This window comes from Chanodichthys erythropterus, chromosome 12 (genome assembly GCF_024489055.1).
Source record: "Chanodichthys erythropterus isolate Z2021 chromosome 12, ASM2448905v1, whole genome shotgun sequence".
NCBI classification, from domain to species: Eukaryota; Metazoa; Chordata; class Actinopteri; order Cypriniformes; family Xenocyprididae; genus Chanodichthys; species Chanodichthys erythropterus.
The window spans coordinates 53,199,051-53,223,115 of record NC_090232.1 but is presented as its reverse complement, the minus strand read 5'-3'; the positions used below and the strand labels follow the sequence as shown (position 1 = coordinate 53,223,115).

At 40.1% G+C, this 24,065-nt stretch overlaps 1 protein-coding gene across 1 annotated transcript; it reads left to right on the top strand.

Moving 5' to 3' along the window:
- Positions 1–20,961, top strand: LOC137032465 (deoxynucleoside triphosphate triphosphohydrolase SAMHD1-like). The gene is made up of 15 exons (XM_067404229.1): positions 1–51; positions 3,263–3,301; positions 3,491–3,651; positions 4,782–4,888; positions 5,342–5,398; positions 13,525–13,538; positions 13,824–13,958; positions 14,045–14,145; positions 14,495–14,603; positions 15,800–15,891; positions 15,974–16,119; positions 16,408–16,559; positions 18,069–18,176; positions 19,125–19,244; positions 20,707–20,961. Exons 1-15 carry the CDS (start codon positions 1–3, stop codon positions 20,959–20,961), a joined length of 1,647 nt encoding a protein of 548 aa, XP_067260330.1.
- Positions 20,962–24,065: the final 3,104 nt, after the last annotated feature.

Here is a 24,065-nt window from a genome sequence, read left to right as displayed (position 1 = left end):
ATGCGGATGTCCTGCATACGCAAGGGCATCAGAGCTGCATCTACACATTTGGTAAAAGTGCGGGGTGACAACGCTAGGCCGAAGGGAAGAACCCGATATTGGAATGCTTCGCCCCCGAAAGCAAACCTCAGAAACTTCCTGTGATGCGGGAGGATTGATACATGGAAATATGCGTCTTTCAGATCTATCGTCACAAACCAGTCCTCAGACCTGATTTGTGACACAACATGATTTATTGTCAGCATTTTGAACTTGAGCCTTGCTAGTGTTCGATTTAACTGACGTAGATCTAAAATCGGACGCAATCCCCTGTCTTTCTTTGGCACAATGAAGTAACGGCTGTAAAACCCGGACTCCCTGCTGGGAGGAGGGACCCTTTCTATAGCCTCCTTTTGCAAGAGTGTCTGTACTTCCTGTGCCAACACCAGAGCCTGCTCGGGGTCTACCACCATGGTTAGAACCCCGTTGAATCGGGGTGGGTGTGATCTGAATTGAATCGCATACCCTTTTCTATAGTTTGCAGGACCCATTGAGATACTTTTGACAGATTTTTCCACTCTGACAAAAAATCTACTAAGGGACCCAGCCTCTCGAGGCTGGCCTCTGGTGGAACATGAGCAGCCAACACAGTGTCCTGAAGCGGAGCCCCGGCAGGGAACGACTGGCGTGGCTGTAGAGAGAGCGCGCCACCCTTGGGTGACTCGCAGGGAATTACTGCGCCCCGGCATTGCGGCGGGGTGACAGGCACCGTATGATGAGGTGAACACTGCCTGCCATTGGAGGGGACCACCCTCCAGATCCTGACTGAAGTTCTTCTGGCGTCAGGATTTCTTAGACGAAGCCCTTAGACAAGGGTTTCAACTTTTCTTGAACTACAACCTGGCAGCACTGTTTCTGTCACCTAACCTGGCAAAATAACACTTTAGAACAGTGAAGAAAAACATTTTACTGAACAGGTTGGAAGGATTCGGTGGGGCATCCAAGAGAAACGTCTTGTCCTTAATCTCAGTGAGATTAAGCCACAAGTGCCGCTCCGTGGCCACAAGGGCTGCCATAGACCGGCCCACTGACTTGGCCGTCTCCTTAGTGGCACGGAGAGCGAGATCGGCAGTCAGACGTAACTCTTGAATGAGATCCGCCCCCACTTCATCACTTTCCCCCGAGACTGAAGTGGCAAATCTTCAGACTCTCCCGTTGCCACGCTAACAACATCCAGCGTTCTTAGCGGTAGCTGCTCACAGTGCACGCAGGCAGCCCCCTCGAGAGCTGCCTGGGCATGCTGCGCTCCCAAACAAACAACACACATTTCATGCGAGTCCCCATCCGGGATAAAATGCGGACAAGGGTGCACGCACTTCCTGAAATGTTGCTTGCTCGCCATGATAACAATATAATGGACAGACAACAGTAAATAGGACAAACAGTTCACACATAGCGCTTGCTGAAGACACAGAAGCTGAATGAGAGTGTTTTCGGGCTGGCTTTATGGTTCCTGGTCAGTGATGTCACCCGCCTATGACGTTCCGTCTCCTGATTGGACAGATTTCATACGTGCTTCATGACCACATCACGCAGATTCGTTCCCATAGCGGCTAACGCAGCGCGAGTTCCCTTGAAAGGGAACTGGACGTTTTTAATGTTCCCAGAATCAACACTGAATATTTAGAGAACGATCTTATAACAAAATTCTGTCAGCTGGTTACTAGCATATTTGTTTAATATCAGTATTGTCCAGTTTGTCATGGACATGGCCCACAGTTATACTGTTAAGTCTCACTTGTGCCATTGTTGTTCTCAGCCATGTTTTAATAAGACTTAGATGACTAAAAGCAGCATGACAAGGGTTTCAACTTTTCTTGAGCTACAACCTGGCAGCACTGTTTCTGTCACCTAACCTGGCAAAATAACACTTTAGAACAGTGAAGAAAAACATTTTATTATTATTTTTTAAGTATTATTTAAAGGTGCCCTAGAATGCTTTTTCACAAGATGTAATATAAGTCTAAGGTGTGTGAAAACGGCACTGTCCCTGATTCAACATCTGATGTGATTTGTCTGTATTTTTGTGCACAGAACAGTTTTTTTCTTACTACATAGGATTAGGAGGAGGTTTGATGCTTTGCACAACCAGATGTAACTACAGCCTCTCACAAGTTAGAAAGAAAAAACAAAGCCAATCAGAGTAGATATGTAATTGAGAGATGGTACTGATAATAGGGAACAATATTAACCTTTTGTGTAGTGGAAATTTTGCATTTTTACAGCACACTCTTGTAAGAGACTTTTAATCTCAATGAGATGTTTCCTGGGTAAATAAAGGTTAAAGAAGTAATAAAAAATAAATAAATTAAAAAAAAAAGACACAATCAGACAACAATGGTTAAGCATAAATATATTTTAATTTTTGATATATTTTTGCAAAGGACAAATCATTAGTCACTGGATATTGGTAGGGACAAGTTCCTAGCGTCCCTACTAAATATATGCCCCTTCTGGTGAAAATCTATCAAGATCCAATCACTACTTTTGAACAGTTATGAATCAGTCATTTTTCTTTACAATGATTAACATCTGATCATCTTTGTTTGTGGCTTCCTTTGCAACAAAATATGTTTTAACTAACACTGTTACAAAAACCACAAACTTACTTGAAAAGCCAAGTCAAACTGCCCAACAAAAGGAAACGCTGATGATCATAATGGTGATCAAACATTTTCAATAAAACATCAACATCTAAACCTCTGTAAATTCTCAAAAAGAACTGTAGAAGAATGACAATAAGAAGAATGTAATAAGAGAGACTTAATGTATTTCAGTTGATTTCATCTAAGGCTGTGGCTGAAATCAATTGTAGTTCTTTAGTTTCTCTTTCCTTCAGTGATTCTGTTCGTTATAATCATGTATCTTAAATCATCATACAGTCATCACTAATTAACACATTAACCACTAAAATAACTCATTAACTCTAACAGTGCTTCAGTTTTACTTTCACACCCTGCTGGTGGTTCCCATATGAACACACATCGGTGTTGATTTTACACTGGGGAATCCATCAGGTAAAAATAAATACATAAATAAATAAATCTGATTGGCTAATAAATCTGATAATCTCAATTTAGTTTCTATTCATAATGCATCACCTGCACTGCTGATGGATTCACTGCTGATTATGAGCTTCTGAAGGATGGAGCTCAGACTCAAACTTTGCTTTTAAATGTCAAGGTGCTATTTCTGATTGGATAAATGTCTTCCTATTTTTCAGTTTACAAAGCTCGAAAACGGACAGAATCAGGATAAAAAAGTGAGAATGAAATTTTTATTTTTTAGACCTTTGTCAGAAGAGTAGGCTTTGAGAGTTTGCCAATTTATTTTATGCCTTCTAAATCACAAACTCTGTACTTTCAAAGCTTATATTTCTGCTGTAGGCCTCAATTCAAATATGAAAGAGCAATAAACTCGAACTAATTTTTGCACTTTTTCTATCCTGCAGATTTTCAACGACCCCATTTATGGTCAGATTGGGTTCGACCCCCTGCTGGTGAAGATCATTGACACTCCTCAGTTTCAGAGACTCCTTCACATCAAACAGCTCGGAGGAACATATCTGGTGTATCCGGGCGCCACTCACACTCGCTTTGAACACTCACTTGGGTAAGGTGCAAGTAAAGCAAAAAAGTTTAAATTTATATGCATCATACATATAAATGCTGGTTTGGAGGTTTTTACAGTTTTTAGAGTTACTGTAAACTGGGCTGGTCCGTGAACCTCGTCAGACACCTATGAGGAAGATGATCAATAATACACTGATATTCAATAAGTCAAGCCAACTTTAGCTTTCTGAGTACTACGGATCAGTACACTGTTGCTGTAAAAAAATAACTGCACTGTAAAACTCAAGTTCAGAATACTCAAAACATTTGAGGAAACTTATTACCTCGAAACATTAAGTTAACTAACTTTTTTTAAGTTAGTGGAACTTATTTTTTTTCTGACAAGTGGGGTGGGGCCAAGAGCCATGGAAGTGGAGCACAGGTGTCTCTCATTAACAATCCCATCACTGGCATTCCTTCACTCCCACAGTTCTCAGCCTCGCCCCACTCAAGTACATATAGTTAATTTACATAAACATCACATTCAGATCTTGGTTAAATGTTAGTTAGCAAAAAACACATGCTATTATAACTATCAAAGAGACTGTCAATATATACTTGCATGTATGTAATCAAACAACATACAGTATATGTGGTCTTAAAAGTTGCTCTTCACCAGAATGGTAACCCTACAAAACTAACATAACAGAACCCCCTGTCAATCCCAACATAATACAACATTAAACACTAACTTATGTCTCCCTATGTTAATCTGATACAAAAACACACAAAATATCACTTAATTTCAACATTTATACAGTCTGATGCAAAGCATGCTGGGAATTAGAAATCTGCTGCAACTAAAACAGTTTAGTTTACTTGAAATATGTCAGTGCTGTGAACTCAAAAGTAAAAGTAAAAGTTTTAAATACTCATAACAGTTAATTTAACTGAACTAATTTGTTTAATTTAAGTTTGTCCTACTCAAACGAATTAAGTATTTTGAGCGTTAGAGTTTACAGTGTGCCAAATTCTGACAGTTACAAACAATTTTACATTAAAACAGTAATATACTGTAGAAAACAATGCATTCTGGGTAATATTTGTCATTTTTGAGAAAGTAGCCTACAGATGTAATATTTTTTGCCCTGTGTTGTGTTTAAAATGATGTCTGATCTGTGTGTGTTGAAGGATGGCATATTTAGCAGGATGTATGATCGATGTTCTGAAAAAAACCCATGAGGTTTCTGATGAAGACGAGATGTGTGTCAAAATTGCTGCTCTGTGCTACAATTTAGGTGAGTGCTGTCAACATACATGAGCACATCTGAGCAGAAAATATTTAAAAACTCTTTCTACTGTATATATGTAGTATCTATTTTAAAACCTCACAAATAATTTAATAAAAGGAAGAATAAATAAAGGTACTAAAATTATTTACAATGCATTTCTTGACTAATGTGGTTTATTTGTACAATAGGAGTTTATGTTCCCAAAGAGAAAGTTGAATTTGAAATGTTACAAGTTTGTTAGACATAATGGGAAAAACCACATCATATATGCTACATATATATATAGTATTTTATTTCAGTATGAGTAAGATGGTTCACTACCTTTTTATGTTTGTTTGTTTTTTTTTTTCCATTACATAAGATGTGATTGATATAGTTAATCAAATGAAGATGGTATAAAATGTTCTCATGGAAAATACCAAACAAGAATTCTATATATTCTTTGTTTTTATGTTTAAGGCCATGGTCCATTCTCTTATCTGTATGAGAACTTCATGAGAGAAGCCCTAAATAGTGGTAAGTGCATGAGCTTTTCACTTTCTGCCAGTGTTTGTGGTCAGCTGGTGGTCATTTGTTACATATGAATTATTTAGTAGTGCTTTTTGGGGGCTGATTGTAAAAATCATAGAGTAACATATCCTTTTTTATTTTGTCTCTGCTGACATATTAAAGACATTATGAATGAGGAATCTAAAATTATGTATCACATGTTGTGTTATTGCCAGTGAAGCCTCGATTTTCTCTCAATGTGAAAGATGATTGAAATCAAACAGGCTCACTGTTGTTTGTTTACTGCACACTACAATCATCATTTTCATATCTAATCTTTAGAAACATGTAACTCAGAAGGTCTTTTAGATTCAAGCTTCAGTATATGACCTCTTTTTTATATGAATAATACATAAGGAATTGCTGCTTTTCATACACTCTAAAAAATGCTGGGTTAAAAACAACCCAAGTTGGGTTGAAAATGGACAAACCCAGCGATTGGGTTGTTTTAACCCAGCGGTAGGGTTAAATGTTTGCCCAACCTGCTGCGTAGTTTTATTTAACTCAACTATTGTTTAAAAATTACTGTATTGCTTAATTAAAATTAACCCAAAGTATGGGTTAATGTTCAATGAATATGTATTAAACAATAAACATTTATTAAATTGCTTATTAATACATTTATATTAATAAACTATTAAACTATTAAATTTATATTAATAAAATATTAAAGCTTATTAATAAACATTCACCTTTTGTCTATTATTGTTGCCTCTAATTGCATCTGGTTTTTAATTTCCCAACTATTTTGGGTTCATTTTAAGATAGCCATATAGCAATTTTTAAACAATAGTTGGTTTAAATAAAACTACCCAGCAGGTTGGGCAAACATTTAACCCAACCGCTGGGTTAAAACAACCCAGCATTTTTTAGAGTCTATATTGAAAAATATGTGACAACATATTTACTAATATATCAATATGTAATTTTATATTCAGTAATACACTTAATTATAGATGTATATGTGATCAGATATGATGTATGTGTATTGCAGATATATTTACTCATGCATTATAAAAAACATATATAGCAAAATATATAATTCAATACATTATACTTTGAAATTATTTACATTAAATGTTTCATATCTTAAGCTAGTTAAACAACAGCACAAGCACATCTGCATATACTAAATCATTTATCAAAACAATTGTCAGTGTGCTGAAGAGGACACAGCCATTTTTTGTTAAATAAAGTAATTATAGTCTTAATGATGTTCATTCAATCATCATCCTAACCACAGGCTCTCTTCAGCACAACGTCTCGGTTACATAGGTAACCCTAGTTCCCTGAAGGAGGGAACGGAGACGTACATCGGACAGACCGACGAATAGGAATCTCGCTAGAGAGGCCAATCTACTTCGAGTGTAACTAAAACGAGCCAATGCACATTGGCATGCAATCATATGCATCAGCTGCTTGCCTCGCAGCGCGGGTATATAATGAGCAGCAGGTGCGTTGCATCTTCAGGTTTTCGCTGAGGAGCCGAACCCAGCAGGCGGCAGCATCAGCAGGATAACGCCTGTGGCGACGGGACGTACGTCTCCATTCCCTCCTTCAGGGAACGAGGGTTACCTATGTAACCGAGACGTTCCCATTCAGTCGGTCACGTTAGACGTACGTCGGACAGACCGACGAATAGGAATCCCTACCAAAGCGCCACAGGAGCTGTGGCGCTCTTCCAGCGCTCTGTCGTGAGCCACCTGAACCCCCTTGCCTAATGACGGTGGGACCAGGCTCACGCAGAGAGGGTCGATCACTGTTGTTCCCAAAACCCACTCAGTGCGACAATTGGATAACGCTGGGAAAGCGTAGCCTTACATGCGATAAGCAACGCTGTGGAAGCCATATCCTTCCCCGAAGGAGTTATATGGACTAACCTTGTAGGTTGTACAACATATGGAAGAACTGGGGTGACTCCACTCGGTGAGAGATGGGTTCTCCCAGAGGGAAAGACACGGGCTTCGTTTTGGAGCAACCGTGGAACCAACCATATGGGATCCCCGTAGGGTCACACATATGGAACCCAGCCTAAACCCGGTTCTCAAGGATACAACGGAGTATAGGCCTAGCGCCAGACGCTCCGCCACGTCGGCTGCCGAAGGGTAACCGGAGGACTCAACAGGGTCTGCCCGTAGGGACTCTCTGGAGAATAGAATGCGCATGTAGCACAGCAAGCCGACACTAAGCCGGGGCCTCTCCGTGCCTCTGACCTGAGGCGAGAACACGGGAGGAGACCGGCTCGACACGAAGGCTATAGTATCTAGCGAACGTGTTAGGTGTTGCCCAGCCCGCAGCTCTACAAATGTCTGTTAGCGAGGTGCCACGAGCCAGCGCCCAGGAGGATGCCACACCTCTCGTGGAGTGGGCATGCAACCTGAGCGGGCAGGCACGCCCTGAGCTTGGTAAGCCAGGGCGATGGCATCCACTATCCAGTGGGCCATCCTCTGCTTGGAGACAGCCTTTCCCTTCTGCTGGCCTCCATAACAGACAAGAGCTGGTCTGAGGTCCTGAGGCTTTAGGTTTTGTCTATGTACAGTCGCAAAGCGCGGATTGGACAGAGTAAAGCCAGGGCTGGGTCTGCCTCCTCCGAGGGCAGCGCTTGCAGGCTCACCACCTGGTCCCTGAAGGGAGTGGTAGGAACCTTGGGCACATAGCCAGGCCGGGGTCTTAGTACCACGTGGCTATCACCCGGCCTGAACTCCAGGCACGATTCGTCGACCGAAAATGACTGCAGGTCCCCTACCCTCTTGATGGAGGCCAATGCCACCAGCAGCAAAGTCTTCATAGAGAGAATCTTTAAGTCTGCTGACAGCAAAGGCTCAAAGGGAGCAATCTGGAGTGCTCTGAGCACCAGAGCAAGGTCCCAAGAGGGTATGGAGGGGGGACGAGGAGGATTTAACCGTCTCGCCCCCCTAAGGAACCTGATGACCAGGTCGTGCTGACCAACAGATTTGCCATCTATGTGGTCGTGGTAAGCGGATATGGCAGCAGTATGGACTTTGAGGGTGGAGGGGGACAGCCTACGCTCCAACCCTTGCTGCAAGATGGAAAGCACGACTCCGATCGAGCATCTTCGGTGGTCTTCTCGACGAGAAGAACACCACTCGACGAACAGGTTCCACTTCGAGGCATAAGTACGTCTCGTAGACAGTGCACGTGCCGAAGTGATGGTGTTAAGTACCTCAGGGGGTAAGTCACCTAGAACCTCCGCGTCCCGTCCAGGGACCAGACATGGAGTTTCCAGAGGTCTGGACGCGGGTGCCAAAGAGTGCCCCGTCTCTGAGAGAGGAGGTCCTTCCTCAGAGGGATGGGCCAGGGAGGGGCTGTCGCGAGGAGTGAGAGTTCTGGGAACCAGGTCCGGTTGGGCCAGTAAGGCGCAACTAACAAGACCTGCTCCTCGTCCTCCCTGACTTTGCACAGGGTCTGTGCAAGTAGGCTCACTGGGGGAAACGCATATTTGCGCAGGCCCCGGGGCCAGCTGTGAGCCAGTGCATCTGTCCCGAGTGTTCCCTCGGTCAGAGAGTAAAACAACTGGCAGTGGGAGGTTTCTGGTGAGGCAAACAGGTCTACCTGAGCCTCTCCGAACTCTCTCCAGATCAGCTGAACCACCTGGGGGTGGAGTCGCCACTCTCCGGGCAGCGCAGCTCGTGATAGCTCGTCGGCCACACGGTTGAGCACACCAGGGACATGAATGGCGCGAAGCGACCTCAGATGCTTCAGACTCCACAGGAGGAGATGGCGGGCGAGTTGCGACATGCGACGGGAGCGTAGACCACCTTGACGGTTGATGTACGCAACGGTCGCAGTGTTGTCCGTACGGACCAGTACATGCTTGTCGTGAAGCAGGCCTTTGAGGCGGCTCAGCGCAAGGCGTACTGCCAGCAACTCGAGGCAATTGATGTGCCAATGCAGATGGGGTCCCGTCCAAACCCCTGAGACTGCATGCCCGTTGTACGTGGCACCCCAGCCGGTGGCAGAAGCATCTGTGAACACCACAGCATGCCGGGACACCTGTTCTAGAGGGACTCCTGCCCGAAGAAACAAGGGGTCTGACCACGGGCTGAAGGTACGGTGGCACTCCTGAGTGATTGGCACCGGGAATGTGCCGCTCTGCCACGCTTATCTCGGGACTCGGCCGTGAAGCCAGTGATGAAGCGGTCTCATATGAAGCAGACCGAGCGGTGTTACAGCCGCTGCAGCTGCCATATGCCCCAGGAGCCTCTGAAAAAACTTCAGTGGGACCGCTGTCCTGCCATTGAACGTATTCAGGCAGTTCAACACCGACCGAGCACGTTCCTCTGTGAGGCGTGCTACCTGTTCGACCGAATCCAACTCCATACCGAGAAAAGAGATCCTCTGCACTGGGGCGAGTTTGCTCTTCTCCCAGTTGACCTGAAGCCCCAACTGGCTGAGGTGCCTGTGCACTAAGTCCCTGTGTTCGCACAACTGATTCCGAGACTGTGCTAGAATGAGCCAGTCGTCCAGGTAGTTGAGAATGCGAACACCCTGTTCTCTCATGGGAACAAGGGCTCCCTCCACGACTTTCGTGAAGACGCGGGGAGACAGGGCCAGCCCGAAGGGTAAGACTCTGTACTGATATGCTCGACCTTCGAACGCGAATCTCAAGAATGGCCTGTGTCGCGGAAGAATCGAAACATGAAAGTACGCGTCCTTCAGGTCGATCGCTGCAAACCAATCTCAGGGACGGATGCACTCGAAAATGCGTTTCTGCGTAAGCATTTTGAACGGTAGCTTATGAAGGCTCCGATTCAAAACTCGCAGGTCCAAGATCGGTCGTAACCCGCCGCTTTTCTTGGGTACAATGAAGTAGGGGCTGTAGAACCCTGACCTCAAACCGGCTGGAGGGACCGGCTCTATCGCGTCCTTCGCCAGTAGGACTGCGATCTCCGCACGCAGAACAGGGGCATCGACATCTTTCACTGAAGTGAAGAGGACGCCCCTGAACTTGAGAGGACGCCGGGCGAACTGAATCGCATAGCCGATGATGGTCCGGAGGAGCCAGCGAGACGGACTGGGGAGCGCTAGCCAGGCTCCCAGAGACCGCACCAGCGGCACCAAGGGGACCACCGGCGTACCCGCCGCGGGGCAGCGAGGTGGAACGCAGGGACGCGGCCCGGGAGGCTCTCTGTGTGAGGCAGCCCGAAGCGGGGTCACAGTGTGCTGTGCAACACTTACCTGCTTCCACGGGTGGACAGAGGGAGCAGTCGAGGATTTGCTTACCTGCGGGTAGTCTGAGGTGCCGCCGGCGGTGGAGGTGCAGCAGCTGACCGCCTCGGCAGGATGTGACTAATGGCCTCAGACTGCCTTTGTACAGCCGAGAACTGTTGGGCAAAGTTCTCGACCGCGTCGCCGAAAAGGCCGGTCTGGGACACGGGGGAATTAAGAAACCTGACCTTGTCGGTATCCCTCATGTCCGCAAGACACAGCCAGAGATGGCGTTCCTGGACCACCATAGTGGACATCGCACGACCCACTGACCGCGCCGTAACCTTCGTCGCTCGAAGCGCGAGGTCCGTCGCGGCACGAAGTTCCTGGAGAACTTGTGGATCATGACCACTCTCGTGCAGGTCCCTCAGTGCCTTGGCCTGATGGACCTGCAACAACGCCATAGCATGTAAGGCAGAGGCAGCTTCCCCACAGGCCTGATAAGCCTTGCCGGTAAGATCCGACGAGTACTTACAAGCCCGGGAAGGGAGAGACGGCTCCCCCCGCCAGGTGGAGTTAGGGCACAGTTGCATAGCAACGGCCCGTTACACAGGGGGTATGCGCGTGTAACCCTTCGCTGCCCCGCCATCAAGGGTGGTGAGGGAGGAGGACCCACCGACACGGTTTCGGGCAGTAAAAGGTGCCGTCCACGTGCCCGTGAGCTCTTCATGCACCTCCGGGAAGAAGGGCACTGGGGTGGGGGGCTGAGAACCAGCCCTGGCCACCCCGAGATACCAGTCATCCAATCTCGAGGGTTCGGGACACGGTGGAGGACTCCACACGAGCCCGACCCTGTTGGCGGCCCGGGAAAGCATAGCCATCATTTCCGGGTCCGTGTCGGGCACAGTTGTCACCCCCGAAGGAGGCAACTGCGCCGACTCATCCTCCCCAGAAGTATCAGGCTCACCCTCCGATGCAGCGATCGACATCCGGTCGTCTGGGGGAGCTCCGAAGGAAACAGATGGTACACACCTCTGGGGTGGAGCGCACGAGGGGGGAGGGTTCCTAGGGGGGTGTTTTTCCCCGAAGGAAGCGCGCTCACCGTTATCCTCAAGTCACCAGCCCCGCCGCTCGCAGCAACCCTCTGAGGAGGATTGGAGCGAGGCGTCGGGACCGGGACTCCACCCCTTTGCAGAAAGTGGAGTCTCGACCGCAACTCCGCGATGGTCATCTTCCCACAATGGGTACATGACTCATCCACAAACGCTGCCTCAGCGTGCCTTAAGCCCAAGCACGCGATACAGCGCTGGTGACCATCCCGAGGCGCCAGGTAACGACCGCATCCAGAAACACACAAGTAGAACGACATCTTTAAAAAGACGCGAACTACTCGTGTTAGCTCTTTCAAGGACTGACTCTTTTAGGTGCTGAAGCACGCAGGGGAATAGCCGCTGCAGCACAGACAGGGAATGTGCAGCATTTCGTGTGCACTCTCCTTGAAGGCGCTCCTCTTACCAGCTGTAACAACAGCTTTTTAGCGCTCTAGGCGCACCGTTTCACCAGCCGTGAGAACGGCCTTCACGCTGATTACAGCTTTGCTCAATCAAACAAAAGGCAAAAACAAAAGGAGAATCGGCCCCGCTGCTGCGCTGTCCGCCTGCACCTCGCAACAAAGAGACGTCTTGAAGAGAGACTCGTTCACCACACTCGTTTTCAGTAGCTGTCTTCATGGAAGGTTTGGCTCCGAAGCGAAAAGCTGAAGATGCAACGCACCTGCTGCTCATTATATACCCGCGCTGCGAGGCAAGCAGCTGATGCATATGATTGCATGCCAATGTGCATTGGCTCTTTAGTTACACTCGAAGTAGATTGGCCTCTCTAGCGAGATTCCTATTCGTCGGTCTGTCCGACGTACGTCGAACGTGACCGACTGAATGGGAACTATAACCCCAAAAACTCACACATACCAGAAAACCTTTTAATTTCCAAAATAATAGAACATCAAACACTAACAGATCTCCCCCTTTATCAATATAGAGCAAAAAAATAACACTTCATTTTAACATTTACTCTCCTTTAACAGTCAGAAGCAAAGCATGCTGGGAACCATAAATCTGCTGTAAATCATTCAGTGAATGTGTGTGTATATGTCTGTTCATAAATTCAGATTTACATGGGAACATGTATGTGTCAGAGGTCACCAGCCAATCACAGAGGTCACAATCACCAGAATACTAATCACCTGCACCTGATCATCATCACAAGCAGTTTATAAGCATACACTTCACCACAGCACTTTGCATTGTGTCAAATTTGAGAAGGACTCAGTATGAATATTACTTTATGAATATTATGTGTAATGCTATTTTTGGCCTTATTTCTTAATATCTTATATGTATCAATATAGCTGTATATGGTCAATGCATATATTGCAGTATATTGAAAAATATAAGCAATATTTCCCATATATGGAAATGTATTATGTAATGTGGCACATTATATTTTGCATTATATTCCCATATATTTTTGTTATGTAAGGGCCAACTGATGACGAAGACTTAACACAGCAGACATCAAGTGTTTTAAGTTAGTACGTGCAAAGGATTTTGGTCCAATAATTAGAATCTTTTTTCTTTAATCTTTTTTGATTTGTTTTCAATTTAATAGCAGGAAATTATAGTCATCCAATGTTTTATATCAGCTATGCATTCCGTTAGTTTGGCAGTGGAGGTGGACGTGACCAATCACAGACTGATCAGTCATCAGTACAAGTAAAGAGAGTGTGTGTTACAGAAAACAGATTCTTTCAGATGGTGATTTTTGTTTTAAATTATGAATGGGTATAAATCTGTGCAAATGTCAGTTTTTGTAAGATCATTGATAAATCATATGTACAATAACCTCCTGTTTGTTCTCTTTATTAGATGAAAATTGGAAGGTAAGCACAAATCCTACTGTACAAATACACATTTTACAAGTTTATCAAATTCTGAATAATGTATTTTATTCTTAATTTTTTACATAATAATTAAACTTGGAGGCTAAAATGTGTGACCCTCTGGGTTTACGATGATGATAAATTACATCTGGACATCATGACTCCAATAAATTGCAGATCACTGACTTTTAGATACTGAACTGCTGAATCTTATTTAATTATACATTAATAGATGTATATACTGCTTACATTATTTCTTTTATTTAGATTTTTTTTTGTCATCAGGAAGCATCGCACTTGATGCTTGACGACATGTTAAAGAAGAATGAAGAACTGAAGAGAAAGATAAACGAGATTGATAAAGATCTCACCTTTATTAAGAACTTAATTGATGGGAAATATGCTACTTCAGATAAAATGGTACAATATACTGTAAACTGCTATTTAATTCAATGCAAGTTATACACAATTTAAGTTGAGAATTGAAAGTATTTTCATTCTTCCAGCGGAAAAAGAGGAATTGGAGAGAGGACAAAACTTTCCTGTTTGAGATTGTGAGAAATAAATGGAACGGCATTGATGTGCGCAGATGGGACTATTTTGCAAGGTAAAAATATTACATTTTAAAAGCATGCTATTTCACATTTATGTTAAATTTTATACAAATGTACAATTAGTATTACTTTGGAAAATGTTTAAGTGGTTGTTATTTTACACTCCTATCTTGGTAGCTCCACTCCCAAAATGATTAGCATCTCAACAACCCCTCATTAACAGGCACTTTTATTTGTGGATCGTGTGAATCATGGCTGAACAGAGCCTTTCTGCTATGGCATCAGTATTACTGCTGTATCCACACTGTTAGGTGTCAACAAAAGTCAGCGTTACCTGCCATTTCAATCTGCATAATCCAACACAGTACTGAGAATACCTTTAAATCCTCTGTTATCTCACAGAGACTGTTATCACCTCGGCATCCCAAACAGCTTCGACCATCAGTGCTTGCTGAAATCTGCTCGAGTGTGTGAGGTGAATGGGAGGAATCACATCTGCTTCAGGGACAAGGTATCATTTATTACTCGTATGATTACTTTTGATCTGTTTTGTATGGAAGTCCGTTTCCGCCACTAAAAAAAAAAGAAAAAAAAAAGAATTCTCAGAATTCTGTCTTTTTTTCTCGCAATTAACTGATGGTCAGTATCTCTGTCTATAACAGTGCATCAACGATAGCCGTGCTGCCGTGAAGATTGAAGCTGTTGGTGTAAATTAAATGTGCCACTTCAGCTTTGTCTGTTTTATTGCGCCTCCGCCACAGCTGATTCTTCTTATTATTACTATTATATTGTTATTATTGTGTCAAATTCATTAGTGTATCCATTCTGTTAAAAACAACTTTTATTGCCCAAATACCTCGAGTGTAATTTGCAGAATTGCATGATTCTACCCTTGAATGCCCCTTATGGAGCCACCTGACTTGAGTTACAAAGTTGATGAAACATGATAGGTATTGGTGTTTTAGTATTAAGTCCACTAGATGGCAGTAAAAGCTGCTTTTTCTCCTAGAAACGCTGTACTCATGTACTAGGTTACCGTGGCAACATTTTATATGCATATTCCTGCATAATGCATATGTCCGGAGACTAATCTTTATGTGTCTCCTCCAGTAAAATCAAAATTTCTTTATTGGTAAATCGCCGCTAAAAATAATCCTTTATGATGTCTTCCATTTTATGTACAATAATAACAAAGCAGCAATCCTGATGGTCAATCGCAATGAAAGGAAACACAAGCAAAGTAAGAAACTGTGAGAAATAAAGCTTCACACAATTGTAAAAAAAAAAAAAAAAAAAAAAAAAAAAAAGTCAGAATTGCAAGTTAAAAGGTCAGAATTCTGAGATAAAAAGATGCAATTAATCTTTTTTTTTTTTTTTTTTAGTGGCGAAAACGGGCTACCATAATATACAACTACAAAATGTTGACTTTAGTTATGATAATGCATTATATAACCCATTAAAGATCTTTAAGTGATCAATCATTGCTCATTCTGTAATTGTATTTTAAAACATTTCACTTCAGTTTAAATATCATAAATAAATATTCATCCTCCATTACAATGTGCTTAAGTAATGAAAAAAGACATTTCCAGAATCAGATGTCAATCACTGACAATAGAAAAATACTGCCAGACTAGTCATTCAGTATTGAGTGAATTATATTTTCCAGTGTTTGTGTGTCAGTCTGTGCTCTTGTTTCTCTCACAGGTGGCAGACAGTGTTTATGACATGTTTAAAACCCGGTACACTCTCTACAGTCATGCCTACCAGCACAAGATCAGCAACATCATTGAAATAAAGTATGGTTTAGTGTTTTTACTCAGTTTTTGAAATGTTCTTGTGTTGGTTAGTTATTTATTAGTTCATCTATTTGTTCATTAGAATCACAGAAGCCCTCAAGGCAGCTGAAGGCAAGCTCACCAAGATCTCACCGTTTACTGAAGACCCTTCAAGCTCACGAAGAGGCTCACAAAAGCGTAAGATAGCAACCGATGAGGAAAGGGTTGCAAAATTGTCCAAACTGACAGGTAGGATGGCAGCTATGGTGGCTCTTTTAAGGGTAGCTGCATGAATTTTGAGCTTCTCAACAGCCTGCCTTGTTTAGCTTTTGAAACAGCGTTAACTTAAAATATTCTGGAAATACACAAACATAAACAGGGTTTAGATGAATCAAATAAAGATTGTTCAAAGCATCTTGATCATATTATGATTTTTACTGTGTTGATTTCATTTGACCAGCGATAACTATTATAGCAATCTTCATTAATTAATAGACAAAGAATAAAGTTAAATAAAAAAAGTTCTCCGTTCATCAGACCACATCTTTGAGGAGATCTTGTACTCCACTGATGATGAGCTGAAAGATGCCAGGATGAAGCTGGAGGATGTTGTGAACAGACGCCTGCCAAAGTGTGTGGGAGAGACCAGAGTAACAGAAGCTGAATTCAAAGACAAACAGATCTTCCAGGTAAAAGAGAGCTGAGGAAAACAAGATGTATCAATTAATGACATTGCATAATTCGTTTACAGATTGTTGACCACAAACCAGTGGCATTAATGTAATCATTAGAACTTAATTTAGCACTGGATCTTAGATTACAAAATACAGTTTTACCTTCAAAACTTAACTAATCTAAAATAAAATTATAATTTCATAGAGGGCAAATATAATTTATTACATGTTTGATTGAAATAAATGACTCTTCCAGTTTACCAGTTGCAGTATTCTGATCAAATCAGACAATGGCTAAAGTAGTTCTGGTCTTGACTCCAGTAAAGTTTTCATATCACTTCATCATCTCCACTAACAAATGACAAATCATGCCTTACATCATATCTGTCATTTCATAATGTTTTTATTATTATTATTATTATTATTATTAAGAGTGCAAAACTTACAACATAGGGTGAACACAAAACACAACAATAACAATAAAACAGCAGTGATAGTAACAGCAATGAAAACTAAGCAGAAATGACAAATAATAGTAGTAATAGTAGAAGTATTTAAACAGTAATAGCATGTATATTAATATTGATAATATTTTGTGATGATGGCAACAGTAGTATCAGTAATGATAATAACAGTAATGACTATAGTAATGATACTAAAGATGGTGATGATAAGTTGTGTTGACGGCAGAAGTAATATCAGTAACAATCATAGATAACATTGATAATAATAATAACAGAAGCGGTACTAATACTGAAGATGGTGATGAAAATATTTGTGTTGACAGAAAAAGTAAAATTAATAATAATAATAATAATAATAAAAATAACATTTGTATCAATAATAATGGCAACAGTGATAATTGTAATACTAAATATGGTAATGGTGATAATTTTGTATTGACAATACAACTGCAATGGTAATAACATAATAACATTAACAACAACAATAATAAAGTAAATAAATAATAATAATAATAATAATAATAACAACAATAGTAATTAAAAACATTAGTTATGCTAAAGATGGTGATGATGATGTTTTGCGATGACGGGACAGTGATATCAATAATAATAATAATAATAAAATGACAGTTATAATGAAATCATGACACATACCTTAACACATACCACACCTCTCCTAGTTTATGTGTCAGTGTGCTTTTTTTATTATTTTTTTTTTTATACATGTTTTTTACATGTTGTTTTAAAGTAAACAAGTAAAGAAACATTTATATTTTAAACATTTAGTAATTAAGAAACATAGCAATTGTTTATTGTTAAGGGTTATCATGTGCATCTCTTGTGGGCAAATTGTTCTCATTTGTTTGACTTTAATCATCAATACTACAGGAAAACTGGAATATAGTAGTGGACAAATGGAACAAACTTCACCCAACTGTGTTCTTGGATAAGAAGGATTTCATCATTGATGTATGTTATGTTCAAAACTGACTTTCCACTTGGACTTTTATGCTTTTTCAACACATTTATGTGGCTGTAATATTATAAATCTCTCTCACAGGTGATTCAGCTGGATTGTACTTTCAGCAAGGGTGAAAACCCCATCGACAAGGTCTATTTCTACTGGAAGAGGAACCCCACTGAAGCCTTCAAGATTAAGAAATACGAGGTACACTTACCACTTTGCTGCTTAAAGGGATAGTTCACCCAAAAATGAAAATTTGATGTTTATCTGCTTACCCCCAGGGCATCCAAGATGTAGGTGACTTTGTTTCTTCAGTTGAACACAAATGATGATTTTTAACTCCAACCGCTGCCGTCTGTCAGTCAAATAATGGGAGTGAATGGGAACTCTATCTATAAGAGTCAAATAAACATGCATAGACAAATCCAAATGAAACCCTGCGGCTCGTGACGACACATTGATGTCCTAAGACACGAAACGATCAGTTTGTGTGAGAAACCGAACAGTATTTATATAATTTTTTACCTCTAATACACCACTGTCCAACTGTGTTCAGCACTCAGTTAGTGAGGTCTGATCACGCTCTGACAACAGAAGTGATGTCTCGTGCATATACTTCAATGAGAGCGAGACATCACTTCTGCTGTCAGAGCGCGAACACATGAACGGACGCATACACATGACCAACACATAATTGTACACATACAATTTAACATTAGATTATGTAAAAAATAAAGTCACGTTGTCTTATTCAGTCTGTAGTTTCAAGAAAACATTTGTAATTAGACAGAATATCACATTATAAATGTATATGTTTTGACAGGCTACTATACATCACACATTCACAGTAACAAATTAGTGATAGCAGGTAATCAAGCCATTGCCCAAGACCTAAATTATCATCATATTGCTCCTGTCAGAGTTGCTGGCTGCAGTACGAAGGAGAGACATCAGGATCTTAGTGCAGCAGCTTCTTTATTAAACAAACTCGAAAATACTTGACAAAACACTCAGAGAAACATGGAGACAGGAACAGAACAATCAACATATTTATAGTTGTGGTATTATGAAGAGGTATTTAGATGGTTATACAACAGCTTAGCACCACTTGTTACTTTAATCATAAACACATTATTTCACTTGTATCTGCAGGTATCCAGTCTGCTGCCGGAGGAGTTTACTGAATATGTTGGCAGGATTTACTACACAAAAAACTCTGATGAGGAGGAGAGGGATGCTAAGGAGTGCTTCAAATGGTGGCGCCGTGGTGAGGTGTGTGTTTACGGTTTATTCATCATTCCTGCAGTATGTCCACACACACAAACACACACACACAAAAAACCCACTCCATACTAAGCATGTAATATATACCCTGATGTATATAGGAGCCACAGGTGTTAAAAACTAACACTGAAACAGTGAACTTGTAGTGTTTAATGTGTAAATTGTTCATGCCGTTAATTACATTTAATTAGTTTCATGATGCTTGGCCTTTAGTGATGACACCTATGGTCCGTTCTTCTTATGTTGCTAACTGATTTGATTGATTATTTGATTGGTTGCTCATTCTGGACTTGCTGTCATAGCAACAGGTCCGTAAGCTCAAACCTGCTCGGGATCAGCTTAATTTCATGTAAACAGGATTAGGTGACATCTTTTTAAGCGGAGGTGATGCTTAAAGTCTGTCCCAGCCACTGCTACCCCAGCTAATATATTCTATAGAATTTAGTTATAAGAACGTTCTCTAAATATTCAATGTTGGTTCTGGGAACATTAAAAACGTCCGGTTTTCTTGACGTTACATGAACGTTTTTATAAGGTATAATGTTCCTCAAATGTTCTTTCAACTTAATTTTGATCTAAAATTCAACATTGTAGGAACGTTGATTTGTAACATTCCAAGAACATGAAAATGTCCAGTTTCCTTAATGTTAGTAGAATGTTATTTAAAGGTTAGTGTGATGTTCCTGAAACATTCTTTCAACATAATTTTGATCTAAAATTCAACATTGTAGGAATGTTGATTTGTAACATTCCAAGAACATGAACACGTCAAGAAAACTGTACATTTTTTATGTTCCCAGAACCAACACTGAATATTTAGAGAACGTTCTTATAACAAAATTCTGTTAGCTGGTTCTTTCTTAACAAGAGTGAACCAGGGACAATAATAATGATTTAAAAATCAATTTTCAAATATTATTATGATGTTGTGTAGTCTATCATAATATAGACACCGCCAGTTTTACTCTTTGAGAGATTTATTCATGAGGGAATAATTACCTAATGATTTCACTGGAGTCTTACACACATGATGTACAGTTAGTCTATTAATTTAACTGCGACAGTGATTATAGGAGTGGCTTCATGCAGCACAAGAGATGCAGATAACTTGATATTGACCCTTAAGCAACTTTAATTTTGTGTATTATTAATTTAATGATGTTTTCATGTAACAGATCTGCTACAATTAAATGAATTGCTAATTACAACAATGAATTAAAAATGTAAAGCCTTTACAAATAGAATATTATAAATCATAAATATAGCCTAAATAATTGGGAATCATGTAAAAAAAAAAAAAACAGTGCACACTTATCTATAATAACTTTTATGTCATTTTAACAAACTCCTGCTGTTAATGAGCTGTTTAGACACAATGTTTTATGATTTCTTTGGGTGTTTGTGTGCAGAAATTTGATTGCTTTGTCTGATCTTTTCTCTCTCCTTCAAGTGTGTGATTCAAGTCTATGATAAAGATGAGTTTAGAGGCAACAAGTGCTTTATCACAGAGGACTGTCCTTCTTTGGACTGCTGTGGTATAGATGTGGTCTGCTCTTGTAAGGTTAACAGCGGCATCTGGGAGCTCTATGAGGGTCGTGACTACAATGAGCCCCATTACCTACTGGAGGAGGAGCAGCTGTATCGCAATCCTGCAGAATGGGACGCCACAAACCCTGCTCAGTCTCTTAAACGCGTGACAGAGTAAAGTCTGACCCATTTTCATATTTAAAGTAGGGCTGTCGATTTCAAGCATTATCTTAATATAATTAAGTTAATAATAAATAACTTTAACAACACAATCAATGATTTACTTTGCAGAGGTTTCCCATTCCAACCCAGTTGGAAAGGTAAATCAGGATCAAATCTAAAGTCATTTGGGGTTGGAATGACATGAGGGTGAATAAATGATTCATTACTTGGATTATCATACAATTAATTTGGTTAAAATAGATTGACAACCCTAATCCACTGCTGAAGTCATGGCTCAAAAAACAAAAAAACAATGAAAACAAAAATATTTTAGTTCTTTATATATACAGTAGGGTATTTGAGCATATAATGGCTGATTGATATTATTGTTTGATCAGCTGTATTTGGTGTTGGTGGATATAGGAACTAGTTAGTGGTTACCGGTAGAGGGTGTTTAAGAGTTTTGCTATGACAGGTTTGTTTGATGACTGATTAATCAGGTCATATTATATGATTTCTTTTCTTATGTGTGCAGAGATTTGATTATATATCCTATGAGTAATTTTGGGTGTTACACAGTTTTAAAGATAACATTTTATCTGGAAAGTATCTTTCTTTTTTCTAAATCTTTTAACCTTTCTGAACATGTATCAGATCTTATCTGTTAACTTGGGGAAAGCGTTAGTGATTTGTGAAAGTGATTTATCACTGTTAACCTGTAGTGTTTAAAACTTGTCCTGAAAATTAATGATAAAACACTGGCAACACTGTTCTTTACTGTAATCTACTTTACTGTATGTTACTGTAAACATGAGTTATGCTATGACAGGTTTGTTTGATGATTGATTAATCAGGTCATATTATATGATTTCTTATATGCGTGCAGAGATTTGATTATGTTTCCTGTGAGTAATTTTGGGTGTTACAGTTTTAAAGATAGCATTTTATCTGGAAAGTATCTTTCTTTTTTCTCTTAATCTTTTAACCTTTCTGAACATGTATCAGATCTTATCTGTTATTTTGGGGAAAGCATTAGTGATTTATGAAAGTGATTTATCACTGTTAACCTGTAGTGTTTAAAAATTGTCCTGAAAATTAATGATAAAACACTGGCAACACTGTTCTTTACTGTAATCTACTTTACTATATGTTACTGTAAACATGAGTTATGCTATGACAGGTTTGTTTGATGATTGATTAATCAGGTCATATTATATGATTTCTTATATGCGTGCAGAGATTTGATTATGTTTCCTATGAGTAATTTTGGGTGTTACACAGTTTTAAAGATAACATTTTATCTGGAAAGTATCTTTCTTTTTTCTAAATCTTTTAACCTTTCTGAACATGTATCAGATCTTATCTGTTAACTTGGGGAAAGCGTTAGTGATTTGTGAAAGTGATTTATCACTGTTAACCTGTAGTGTTTAAAACTTGTCCTGAAAATTAATGGTAAAACACTGGCAACACTGTTCTTTACTGTAATCTACTTTACTGTATATTACTGTAAACATGAGTTATGCTATGACAGGTTTGTTTGATGATTGATTAATCAGGTCATATTATATGATTTCTTATATGCGTGCAGAGATTTGATTATGTTTCCTATGAGTAATTTTGGGTGTTACACAGTTTTAAAGATAACAGTTTATCTGGAATGTATCTTTCTTTTTTCTCTTAATCTTTTAACATTTCTGAAGATGTATCAGATCTTATCTGTTATTTTGGGGAAAGCATTTGTGATTTATGAAAGTGATTTATGAAAAAAAAAAGTTTTGCTTTTTCAGTGACAACACTTATTAAATAAATTTGATTGTTTCTTCTATTTTTGTCTGTATTCGTTTATTTGCTTTATAGACATGTTTTGTGATTAACAGATCACTGTTAACCTGCACTAGTGTTTATACATTGTCCCGTAAAGTGATGGTAAAATACTGGCAACACTGTCCTTTACTGTAATCTACTTTACTGTATGTTACTGTAGAAATATGTGACGGTGAAATGAATCTTTGCGAAGCTTTCCCCTCAACTGTATCGTAAAAGGTTCATTACTCAAAACTTTTCCGTATGATGCACACTAACGACCTCTTGTGGTCAAAAGGTGGAAAAACTGCCTTTGCGTCCCAGACGACCCAGACATTTTTGGACCGTTTCTGCAATAAATCAGTTTCTGCTATGAAAAGAGTATAAAACAATGAAAGTAATTAGTCTTTATAGAAGTGTCATTTTACTTACACACTTTGAATAAACAAGTCTGTGAATAAATTTCTGGGGAAAAAAATAGACAAGCTTTGGCATATTATCAAAATAACGATACTTTTTTATTTCTTAAAAATAAAGGGGTGCTTCCACTAGTTATTGATAACATTTCTGTCTTCTCAAAGGCATCAGGTCTGACCCTAAACTTTAAAAAATGTGAATTAATGGCTATCCATAACTGTGACTTAGAAAATACAGAGGGAATTCCAGATGTTTTCTGAATAAACATCTGCTGAATGTCAGATAGACACTAATTAGTGATTAACTATAGAGGATGGTGAAGGGTTGTGCTATAACAATAAATACAGGTAACTGATGGATCATTTAATATTACATCACTCCTTTGAATGTGTGTAGAGTAGAGATCTGTTACTGGTCTTGAGAGAGATTTTGGCAGTTTACACATTTTTAGGGATTCATTTTTATATAGTCTTTCTAGATATAACCTTTGACTTTTTTTAGGAAGCAGGACTTCAGCTACATCTTTCTTGTGTTATTACTGGGAAATTATTTGTGAGTTATTTGCGAAAAAAAAAAAAATCCTGTTTTTCAGTTTATTGTCAGAAACTGACAAAAAAAACCCTATTGTGTTTACAGCAATGGAGCAATGGTTTATTATCTCTTTTACTCTTATTTTGTGTACGAGTTTCTCTGCTTCACAGACATCTTGTGATTAATGAATCTTTAGTCAATCTAAAAGGTTAATTAAAATATAAAATATTCATACACTAATGGGAGAGTTTCTCAAGCCTTTAAAAAGCCAGTTAGACTCTGGAAAGAAGGAAGAACAAGGATGCAGATGCAGGATGTCTTGAGCAATCAAACAATTGCTCCAAAAACTGTATAAAAAAAAAAACATGA

What these genes read in the sequence shown, in the direction of transcription:
- LOC137032465 (XM_067404229.1), top strand. Translation starts at nt 1, where the DNA reads ATGCGGATGTCCTGCATACGCAAGGGCATCAGAGCTGCATCTACACAT. An exon ending in TCAAGATTAAGAAATACGAG is followed by an intron (nt 18,177 to 19,124) that starts GTACACTTACCA and finishes TTGTATCTGCAG; the next exon opens with GTATCCAGTCTGCTGCCGGA. An exon ending in AATGGTGGCGCCGTGGTGAG is followed by an intron (nt 19,245 to 20,706) that starts GTGTGTGTTTAC and finishes CTCTCCTTCAAG; the next exon opens with TGTGTGATTCAAGTCTATGA.